The sequence below is a fragment of the Pteropus medius genome, unplaced genomic scaffold (genome assembly GCF_902729225.1).
Source record: "Pteropus medius unplaced genomic scaffold, Ma_sr-lr_union100, whole genome shotgun sequence".
NCBI classification, from domain to species: domain Eukaryota; kingdom Metazoa; phylum Chordata; class Mammalia; order Chiroptera; family Pteropodidae; genus Pteropus; species Pteropus medius.
In genome coordinates this window covers 24097517-24109438 of record NW_024340692.1, presented here as the reverse complement: position 1 = coordinate 24109438, position 11922 = coordinate 24097517, and the positions used below count along the sequence as shown (strand labels likewise).

General features: G+C 43.3%; 1 protein-coding gene across 3 annotated transcripts in view; it reads right to left on the bottom strand.

Moving 5' to 3' along the window:
* TLE4 (TLE family member 4, transcriptional corepressor) overlaps positions 1 to 7616 on the bottom strand; it is a 144051-nt gene extending 136435 nt beyond the window's left edge. For 2 of the 3 annotated variants that reach the window (XM_039846159.1, XM_039846221.1), the window contains exons 1-4: positions 6721 to 7616; positions 5799 to 5896; positions 4647 to 4710; positions 3371 to 3415 (exon numbers count right to left, since the gene is read on the bottom strand). In XM_039846159.1, coding sequence (XP_039702093.1) covers positions 3371 to 3415; positions 4647 to 4710; positions 5799 to 5896; positions 6721 to 6765 — 252 coding nt within the window. In that variant the 5' untranslated portion in view covers positions 6766 to 7616. Of the gene's footprint in view, positions 1 to 3370; positions 3416 to 4646; positions 4711 to 5798; positions 5897 to 6177; positions 6344 to 6720 lie in introns of those variants that run through there. The other variant, XM_039846292.1, reaches the window with a different exon arrangement.
* Between the last annotated feature and the right edge of the window lie 4306 nt (positions 7617 to 11922).

Below are 11922 nucleotides of genomic sequence, written 5' to 3'. Positions count from 1 at the left end.
TGTATACAAATATATATATATATACACACACACATATAAACAAACATGTATATATAAATATGCAGTACTCACTCTTTTAGGTTATAAGTGTTGCAGATTTCTAAAAATGTTCTAATGTCTAAAATTCAAATACTAAGCCAAATTTTTTTAAAAACAAAGAGAGCTTTGGATTATAGAATATTAACTATGAGGCCACGAGATATTCTCAAAATGTATATTCATCTTCAGTTACAATACCTGTAAATTGAATTCACATACTACACAGTATTCCTAATCTACATCCAATATTCACTTTTTAAAGTGGTAACTACTGTTGTCAGATTAAATCTGGGCATTCTTCTTTAATTATAGCATTACAGGTGAAGGTTAGGAACAAGTATCATTAAGCAATGTTATCAACTGCATGCATCACCCTGTTCTGTCTGTGGTCACTGACCCATTTAGAAGCCACACTGTATTCATAAAGAGAACAATCAGCAAAAATAGTAACAACTACATGGTGGGCCAACTGTCCCATCCAGAACAAAAACCCCACACTTAGGGAAATCCTTAGGGAATAAAAGCCAATGTTCTTTCACTTTTAAAAATTCCATTATGAAGGCATCGCAATAAAATATGTGCCATTTCTAACCATGTTCCATTTGTCAACTTCACTTTCATGCTAGAACACATTATAGCCTACAACACCCCTCTCTAACTTGTCTGGGTTTTTTCCTAACTTCATCTGCTCAGCTCTATCGATCCTACTAAAGATTATAAGAAATTAGATTCATATTTTATCCTCTAATTCTATGTCATGTCACCGAGTTCCCCTTTAAAAAAAAAATCAACTAATTTTACCAGACTAATGCTATTTACTCAGTTACCCAAATTTAAATTAATTATGTTCTCAAACATAATTGTTAAAAATTGGCAACATTATGCAGGCTTAATTAAGATTAAATCCAATTTACTAAATGTACTTTAATTGGTACTAATTACATTAGCTTTCATTTCAGAATGACAAATTCCCTATAGGTTTCATTTTATAGTCCTCTATCAGAATCAACACAGGGTAACTGATGATGAGCATCGTACAGAAAGGGGAGGGGCCATAATACCAGACCCTGACCCTGTTTGTCTCTGCTGTGCTTTTATCCTTTTATTAATTTGCTAAGTCACAGAGCCATGACTCCATCACAGCCATAATTTTCTGTTCCAATGAAAAATTTCTCTAAAAATAAATACTGTGTGGCTAGCAGCAGCCAAGAACAGGAGCGTTAACCAAAAAATACACAAAGGTTTCAAATATCAGGGCCACCAATTACTAGGGTACTTCCAAGGACTCCGGGGACTCCTACTCTTGAACCCTTCAGAGACACAAATCTAATAAGTGAATAAGCCTAACCCGATCTTGAGAACTAGGCTCAATTATGCTGCAGGGCAACTTCCCTGCATTATTGCTCCTTTCCATTACGAGGGTATCCAGCAAGTGCATCTGGAAGAGAGGCCAAGAGGAACCAAGGCTGTCTGCCTAGAAAAACAAATAAAGACAGATATGCCTCTGTGCTTAAGGGGAAAAAGAAAGAAAATATAATAAGTAGGTGGTTTGCAGGGCTGTCTGTATTTCATAATGTGATAAACTGGCCTCAGGATTCTTGATATGATTGAATTTAAAAGCAAGAGAAAAAAAGGGAAAATGTACTCCATTCTCAATTTTAAATAGATGGCATTTGAGGCCAGGTGGACAAGAAGATGACAGAATTACAGAGATATAAAATGTGTAAAATTAAGGGATCTCCCATACTGCCAAATACTATAAACTCTGTGTCTCTCAGAACTGTAAACGGTATAAAGAGATCTGGAAACTAAGTTGTTATGGTAAATAATATACAGGAAGAGAAATAAAGGGACATTAATCATCTGGTCCAATCTTTAAAAGGACACTAATTAATCTTGGGTGGTAGGGTGAGGACAAAAAACACACACATACAACATCCAGGCGTAATATGACATGTAATGAAGACAATTAACAAACAATATCTCTCATGTAATTTATTTCTGTAAGGTAGAGTTAAAGGGAGTCCATCTGTAAGTTTGATGGATTTTGTTTAAGCAGGAGATATTTACATTCCTAATCTAGACAGAAATGGCAAAGATGCCAAATAAGAATGTAATTTTAACATGGAGCAATCTATACTATAATGTTAATATTGACATAACCAAATAGCATAAAAAAGTAAAAAAAGGTATCTGAAATAAAAAGCATAGGTAACAACTCATTTTTCTTCCTCCAACTTTTTCAAATACTGCTTATCAAATTGCTGTTATTATCTAAGTCATCTTTTAAAGCTCTACTATCTGAATATATTCTTAGCATATCATAATTAACTACATCCAAAAAGGAATCCATTAGTATAAGCCTAATAATACGTGATCATTTCATATTTTTTAAACTTAGAAGGTAATAACATCCACGAGTATAAGATGTGAAAAGCAGCAAGTTTTCACTTGTGTTTTCCCAGTAAACTTAGGTACACACCTATTCTGAAATGGCTGAGACAGACCTGAAGCACTTTCACTAGGCAATCACTAAAAATGAATGCCTCCTAGAGAAATTATCATTGCCAAACAATATTGTTTAATACATATGCTACTTTTCTATCTAGGAAACTTAAACCATTTTATTTAGTCTCCTGGGGAGAAAAAAAGCTGTTTGAATCACATTTCTCAGTGCTTTCTGACTAATGATTATCTCTTTTCTTATTTTTTGACTGAAATAATTGCTAGATTTCAAGACCCAATGTTGAACCTTATCACATCCTCCCCTCAGGCTCATTTATTCTGCACAAATTTTGGGAATAACAGTTACAGTGCCGAGTAAGTTCCAACTAAGTAGCCTCGGGAGAACAGTACAAGGATTTTACATCAATTTCTTTTGTAGTGTCACAGATTTCATTTTGATCCTCCCAGCTCACCTTCTATCCATTTCTTCACACCAAGCCAATGAAGCCTCCATGCAATTTACAGTTTCCATTTTTAATATTTTCCAAGAAAAGCTCTTTCATAAGACAAGTTTGCAATGCTCAAAATACATAAATTTACTCTTTCAAAAGAAAAATAAGACCTATTTTAAAATTTACCATCCTGGTTTTAAAAGTGTACAAAGTTGAATATGCATTGAAACATTTTAAATCACAATTTTAAATGATTAAAATTAGAATAATATACAAAAAAGATAGGGAACCACACCTGAAAAAATAGCATTCTCTCCAGTACACAGTCTTTAAAATATAGGTAACCATAAAAATGTGGAGAATAAAACTGCGTACTTCTTTCTAAAGTGCACAGTATTACTGTCATTTAAAATGGTTAAAAATAAATAACTCACCTGCTTGTGCATTTCTATATTCAAACCATAGGACATCTCATAATACTGTCAAAGAAGGAAAAGCAATTATTTCGTAATCGTGCCTTTCATCGAACAATCTCCCTTGTTTGTTCAAATGCCCCCAAATATGCTTAAAACACAAAAGCCTCATCTAAACCAAATAGCCATACGTATGCTGTTACATCAGAAGGAACATTCTACCATTATCTTAGCGTAATAAACTAGCAGTCAACTTAAGACACAGACTCTAAAAGAATAACTCACAAAACTAAGAAATTCAAGTTCAAACAGAGGATTCTTAACATCTCCGGTCGCCTTTATACATTAGAAGCAAGTGAATGAAAAAGGTCTGATGAAAATGTGGTGCCATGTGGACTCTAATTCCTGGGCACAGCGGGTAAATTAATGGCAAAAATGTGTCTCACACAAATGCTAATGCTTTGAAAGAACTGTTCAAAAAGGTGATGCTACTTCAGTGTTCAGTTTCTCATTTTTAATGTACTGCTAATGTTCATACATTCAAAAAAAAAGGCTTGACAGGAAACAAATGAGTTACTTGAAGCCTTTATGAACAAGCATAAAAATGTGCTTGGTAATACTTTTGAAAAACAGATCTGATTTTTTGACTACGTAGTATAACTGCTATTATAGACATTCTAACAGAACAAATCAGTTAACAGAAGACAAATGTATAACTCCCCGAACCAAAGTAACACTATAGAAATTGAAAATACACAAAACACACACCAATAAACAGGTGCTAATAACATTAAGAGTGAGAGAAATTTTGAAAGTGTCTGGTGTCTTTTGTTACCCATCAATATAATAATAACCAGTATAAGAGTGTAATACCTATCTTTAAAATAAATAAAGCACATTGAAATTTTAAGTTTCCAGGAAAAGTGGTTAAAATTGTTTAAAGCAAGAGCAATAAAACAAAAAAAAAACCCCACTAACACAAAAAACATTTTGCTTGTGACTCTAAACAAAACATAAATGAGGTGGTTTTTTTTTTTTTAACAATCTATAAAAACAAAGCACAGAAAATTAGACCTCATGCAGCTGAACTTTTTGAAAATTCAAATCAAAGCTGGTTGTCAGAGGCAAGCTATAACATCCTGGAATTACAGGTTGCTAATGGTCACATTCCCACAACCTCAATTGCACTGGCACTGTGACTGTGATCTATCCTGCAGCCTCCATCAATCTGAATGTATTCTTGCTTTTGGTAGCCCAAACTAATAGGCACTATGAATCTATGACACAGTCCTCTTACCATGACATAATGCCGCTGCATCTCTGTCTTCTCGCTGGCGAGTTTCTCACATTCCAGCTTCAGGCTGTTCAGAACATAAGAAAATCTAAGTACCATACAGATCTTGACTTAATATCCTTCATATGTAAATACACATTCTCTCCTCTAAATCATCACCTACAAAACATGAAATCAACTATCTTAAATACCACCCTCATTATTGAAGGAGAGGCAGGAGAGAAAGGGATGATTGGAACCAGCCTAGACTTGTCCTTTCAATAAGAATCAAATGTGAGATTTTTGTTTGTTTTAAGGAAAAAACCGTCTACCCAATTTATTCCGGAAACTCATCCAGAAATGAATATTCACCAAATTTATATAATAAAACAAGGACAAGAAAATAAACAAATCCAAACATAAATAAGTCCCCCAAAATGTCACAAGGTTTTTTTTCTTGACTGTTCCATTAAGAGATTAATGAAAATATGAATCCAGCATGCCTTATGAATGATGTCTTACTTTTTCCCTCCAAAACAGAGACAAGTTGAATACCACCACCCAGGGGCAAAGTGTGGACTGGGTTGCGGTGGCTTGTTTTGGTTCTTGTATTTATGAAATAAGAATTACACGTCATTAAAAAGCCAGCGAAAGAAAAATATGTCAAAGGCACTCCAAGTCTAATGATAGTTTCTAAAAAAACATTTTTCTTCAGCATATAAGTAATAAATTCGCTCACTTTCGACTTCCCAGGGCTCGCGGCTCTTGTTATTTCATTTCAGCAGAATGGCAGGAAGAAGTGAGAAGGAATCAAGCCCAGAGTAATAAAGAATCATGGGAGTCAAAAGGCTCAGAATCTTCCCACCTCCCGGCCCCAATAAATCAATATGGAAAGTTTGGCCTAAGCGTTTTCCAAGTCTCCCCAGTTTCGATTGTGCGGCATTTTTTCTTTTTTTTTTTTAATATACGGAAAAGGGAAGGAATGCTTAACTTCTTTACACCTGCCTAAGAGGAAAAGGCCTTGACTTGCCCTTTCTAGACACAAGGAAAAATGATAATACCTTTGTAGTGGCCAAAAAATTTTTTAAAGAAAAAAAAACGGTGGGAGGAGTGTTTTGTGTGTGGGGGGAAGACAAAGCTGCAAACAGGAGGATCAGCTAAAGTCAATATCGTTACCTGTGGTACTGAGCCTGTAAAAACTGAAACTCTTCCTTAATCCGATCACAGGACTCGGAAATAGTAAATTTAAAGGGTTGAGCAGGTTGATGCGGTGCCTAAAGACAATAATAAAATATTTAATTAGGCCACATTACAGGCAACGCAGGGAGATGGAGAAAACATACCGCGCGGCGCTAGCGGGCGGGGGGTGGGGTGTCATCGCGCAGGCAGGCAAAGAGCAATGAAAACTCTCCGCCCGGTTCCCTCCTCGCCGCACAGCCCCGCAGAAGCTGGTTTCGGGGTGGCCCCCGGAACCCACAGGTTCTAGACCCTGCTGTCCTCCCTCGCCAACGGCGGGTGCCGAGGGGCCGGCGCGCGGAGCCCACTCTTTCCCCACCCGGAATCGAAACTGGCCCGTCGGGGGGACTCGCGCCATGGCGTCCGGCCGCGGTCAGGTCGGGCAAGGAAGCATGCAGCCGCCACCCTCTCCGGCGGGACAGCTGGCTGGCTGGCTGGCTCGTCCCCGGGGCCCGCGGCGCAAGGGGCCGGCGCCCCACACTCCCGCGCCGCCGCCGGACCAGCCGCGCCGCCGCCGAGGGCGCCCTCCCCGCCCCGGCGCAGAGTCGCGCCTCCTTCATCGTCCGCCACCGCCCCCCCTCCTCCAGGAGTCGCGGCACGGGGACGGTTAACCGCTCCGCGCGGCTTCCAAGGGCTTCAAAGACAACAATAAGAAAATGGCTACAACTCAATTGCCTCTCCGCACCCCTTCTCCGAGAGTGCCAGCGCCGGGGCGGGGGCGGTGGAGGCTCCAGGAGTGGGGCGCGGGGTTCGAGCCGCCCTCCACGCCCCTGCGGCCAAAGACACAACTCGGCGCTCAGGGGACGACGCAGGGAATCCCCCAGCGCCCAGCAAGCCCGCGCCCCCCGCTGCCCGCACTCACCGGGTGTCTTGTCTGCGGGTACATCTTGCTCAGGTCGCGAATCATCCAAACCGATTTAGTTGGCTGCGCTGGGCAGAGGCGCGCGGCTCATTGGCTTTAATGGCCCCGAGGAGGAGGCAGCGGCGGCGGCGGCCGGCCGGGTCCGAGGGGCTGCTCGGGCGGTCCCGGCCCCTGCCGGGTCTCGCGTGACGCGGACGGCAGGAACGCGCAGCGGCGGCTGGGTGCGGACGGCTGGGCAGCTCCGCATTCCCCGTGGGCGTCACTGGCCCGCCGCGGGCATCGTCCGGCGCGCGTCTCCCGCGGCAACGCACCGACGTTCGCTCCGCGGAGGCGCGTCTGCCTACCCCGGCGCCGCGGCCACGCCGCTCACCCGAGCCGGGAAAGTGCGAGCTCCGCGCCCCAGCGCCCGCCGGCAGCGCCGCCCGCCTGTTCTCTCGCTCGCTTGCTCGGCGTCCCACTCCAAACTTTTTTTTATTTGTCTTTTAATTGGTTGTTATTCCTCCGAATGAATGATCTCTCTTCTTTCCTAAAAGCAAACACAAACTCCTTCGGTTCGGAAGAGGTCTCGGCGGTGCTTTTTGGTTGCTCTGGAGATTTTTTTCACTTCACAGCAATGATCTTTTAAAAGGCACCTTTTAGCTTCTTTTACCACATCTCATTTCCTTATTTTTCTTCCTTCCTGTTTTCTTGCCTTTTTTTTTAACCCCAAATTGAAGAGGATTATAAAAATAAGAGTGAAACGCTTGCGGCTTTTTTTTTAAATTCTCTCTCCTTTCAAACTCCGCGAACACCACCTCAAAATAATATACAAGTGTGTGAGAGGGGGAAGACAGCAGCCAACAGCCCAAACACCCGCTCAGAACAGCTCTAACAACACGTTCTGTGTAGGTGACTTCTTTGACCAAATTTAGCATCAGCTAATCATTAACATTCTGATACATATTCACAACCGTCCGTGAAGGGACCGCGGAGCATCCCGGGAGATGTAGTGCGCCCCTGTCGACCACGGCTGAGGATTCGGCCAGATTGACTACAATCACCGGCCCGCCACGCGACCGCTCTGGGGCGCTTTCCAAGCGCCCCGCCCACCCTCGGCACAGAAGGCGTCTCCAGCAACCAATCAGAGACGGCTGAACATTAATCGCTGTTCTGTGTTACTGCCCATCATTTCACTGCTGACAAATGGCGAGCCAGAGGGGAGGAGCGGGCCAAGCTGGTACCCACGTGGGGGACGGTCGTCGTCCGCAGCTCGGACCAATGAACAGAACTGAATGGGATTGGAGGAGGCGGGGCGGAGATGGCCCGCCCAAGGCGGAGCTGCGCCTTGGCTGATGTTCCTTAGCGCGAGCGTTCGAACCGGAGAAACATTTGTTCAGCTGTCAATCAAAGTAACGTGGGCCAGAGAGAAACGGTGGCTGCCGCTGCCGCTGCCGCTGCCGCTGCCGCTGCCGCTGCTGCCCTGGCTGCATCTTCAGAACTGGGTGTTGGTGGCGTGGTGGCGGCAAAATAAAAAGGGTGGTGGGGGCGGTGAGCCTGGAGGCTAGTCAGAAGATCTTCCGAGTCCGGTCCTCCCACCCGCCCCCTCCAACCCAAACACCTCGGCCTTTTGCTTCGCGGCCGCGCCAGGAATGTGGACTAATTAGGGTCCAATGTCTCCTTAAAGAGACAAGCTCGGCCTTGTGTAACGCGCTGAAACCCCTGTTGAGACAAGAGAGGAGGATCGGGCCGATCCCACTTCGTTGGGTTCACATCAATTTTACGCGCCGCTGGAGCTGGCATAATTTTCCGTGTGAACGCGGATTCGGGCCCCTGTTCTTGTTTAGAGCCAGAGACGGAGCTGCGAGACGCTGACCGGGGCTGGGGACTGGGGGAGAGGATGGGGAAGGCGCCCCTTCGAGCTCCGAGGGGGATGTGGTTGCAGTTCAGCCCCAAAGCGGAGCCGCTTCTTCCAAGCAACTGTGCAAGGAAGCTCCCCAAGACACTGCTCCTGGGGTCGCGGGGGCGTAACCGTGGAATATCCGGGAGGGGCTGTAGGCCCGGTGCCGGGGTAGACCGATTCCCAAAGAAACTTTGTTGAGGGTGCCACCTGCACCCCCATAGACTGTTAGTCGGTCCGCACTAAAGCATTGTCAACTGGGTGCCCGCCCCCGGCACTGGGAAGAAAACGCACCTGCGCTCCCGAAGATGCTCCCTTGCTCCTGTTTAGTAGGAAGAAAACTGTCCCTCCTTTCCCCTCATTTTTGAGGAACAAATCAAGTTTGTCGCGGTTAAAATGGTCAGGGTGTCACATGTGCCACGAGAGACGGAGGAGAGTCGGCCACCGCGGGGATAAGGGCTCTGTCCGGGGGCAGAGGCTGGAGGAGGGGAAGTAGGGGCACGGCAGAGAAGGGGCATCATTAGGGAAGGGGCTCAGAAAGTAGGGGAGGACTGTGGCAAGAAGGGGAGACCCTGAACAGGCAATGCCTCCGCCCTTAGTCCTCATCCAGCTGGGGGCAGGGCTCGGGTTTAAGGGGAAGCCTTGAGGCTTGCAGCCTTTCCCAATGAGCCTCTAACCTTTAGGTGAGGGAGGAATTTGGAGAAAGTCAAGGGGATGGTATAGGCTAATTTAAGGGTCTGGGTTTTGGATGTTCATTTCTGAGTGTCCTTTGCCTAACCTAAGTTGAGATGTTGGCGGAGATGGTTCATCATTAATGGACAACCATTCTTAATGATATTCCTTGCCTCCAGTGAACAAATCAATGACTTAATATCCAACCTAGCACATTCTATGGCCCTTTCTGTGTTAGGCACTGTGGATGGATAGGGCAAAGGTAGACTATGGTGGTCATCACTTTCTTCTAATTTTTCTTCCTCTATTTTTTCTTTTTAAACTAAAATCCTGTAACTAGAGTTTACAGACTGTTTTAATTAAGCAAATGTCTTCTCCTCTAACCCCCAAATCAGAAGATGGAGGACTCCATGGGCAGTTTTCTGAGCTTCCTCTGTCCAATCCCCACATATGACTGTTGGGTATTTCAAATGTGGCCAGTCCAAAATGAGAGTGCTGTTAAGTATACATACACTGATTTTTAAAGAGTACCAAAAAAAAAAAAAAGGTAAAATAGCACAATAATTTATAATGATTACATTGAAATTCTAATATTTTGAATGTAATTGGTTAAACAAAATGTATAACTAAAATTAATTTTGTCTTTTTGCTTATTTAACCAAGATACTAGAAAATTTTTAATTACTTTATATGGCTCACATATTTCCATCAGACAGCACTGTTTTGAAACATTCTCAAGAACTTGAATGATATCATTTCTACACTAGGACAGCGAATTTTCTAAGAACACCAGCAAAGGCCACATTTTATTCTAGGGTTGGTTATTTGCTCCCACTGAAGCTTTTCAATAGTTTGTTAAATTACCCACAGCGACTCTGTAGGAAGTTCCATGTTATCTGTTCTAGCCAGAATGTAAGTTCCAAGAGAAGAAGGACCTGGTTGTGTTCAAGGCTGCACTCCAAATGCCTAGAATGATGTCTGGCACATAGCTGGTGCTCAGTAAATATTTGTTGATGGCATTATGAGTGAATGTCATCTTGTGTCAGTATATAGAAAGCTTCCACATCATTTGGGCCATACTTTTTGAAATTCTGTGCAGTCATTTCTCGAGACAGGGAATGAGGAATCCTAATAACAGAACCTGAAAGGGTCAGTGGACAAAGGAGAAACCTGCTCTGTTAAGAGATATCAAATAGCTTATAGCAGAAACATTTCTCCTAAGTTCTCTAGACAATGTATGCCAACAGAAATGTGGCTAGATAAATCAGGACATTCTTTATTTTTTAAATTAAGTCCAGTTGTAAAATGTAGCACTTGGATATATTTCACACTTTGCCTACTAGCAAATCTACATAATTCACAATGATGTCTCAGAAAGATGCAAAGTGAAGCAACTGGTGGCTCAGCCTAGGACCAAACACAGAAAGTGAGTGGAGCTCATGGCTGCTTTTGTCTCTTCTACTCTCTGCTTTTGCTTCTCTCAAGGTGCTTCTCACAAACTGTGGAACCAAGATATGAAGTTACTGGAGGCTTGTCCTATCCTTACCACACAGTGGAGAGCTTCAGAATTTTCATGTGGAAGGGGCTCAGCAACAGCATTCATGTTAGAAGCTAGGCCTAGATGTTCTAATCTTAAAGTGATATATGCAAGCAAACACATTGTTTTCACTTAGGCTATATGTTATAAATTATTTATTCTTTCTTAAAATATTTATTGTGCCAAGATAAGGGAATTTAGCTGTAAATGTGGCTACTTTTTATTTATTATCTCTCAGCTCCAAATACATCCTCTTTGTCTGCTGTTTGAAAATGCATCTGGGCCTTTTCGTTTTCTCTGACAGCTGGTACCAAAGCTTTGTCAATAGAGGGCGCTGGAGAGACATTACAAGAGGAAATGATTATGCTTCCTGGTTTCTGGTGTGCAAGCCCGGCAGGTTTCTACAGCAGAGGTGGTAAATCCGTAGCACCCAGCAGCCAACAGCTTCCCTAAGGGTTTTGGAGCTGAGTGCCTCTGATGAGACACCTCCCAAAACACCTTTCCCTGGCACCCCAGAGGATGAATTTCCAGTAAGTTCTGTAGTGTGGATTTCTTGCAAGTTCTAGAAGGGTCCACCTGCTCCAGGTGTACCCTCTCAATTGATATCTGAATTTCAGCCGTAGGGTGTGTGTGGGTCTTGGAGAGGTTATTTCCTGAGTCCTCTGTCTCAGCCCTAAGTGTAGCAGCTGCTCCTTATATCTGCCATTTCTGTATTCTTAAGGATTCTATTTACCTCTTACTCACCAATCCCTCTTTACTCCCATTTCCTGTCATAGTTAACAATTCTTTATATTAAACTTTCTTTGTTCAAATTGCCATGTGCTTTATCTCCTAATTGGACTCAGAATGATACAGTAAACAGCATAAGTAAAGTCTCTTCCCTGTTGGGCTTACATTCTGATCGAAGGACGTAGACAAATAGTTGAACAATTAGCAGCATAACATGAAAGTGGTTGTACGTGCCTAAGGAGAGAAATAAAGCATGGTGGGAGCATAAGAGTGACTGGAGAGAAGGAACTCATACAGATGGGAGGTGGTAGAAGGCTTCTCAGAGGAGGTGACAGTTAAGCAGAGGCCTGAATGCCAAAAAAGAACCAGTCATGGCAGAGATCGCTAG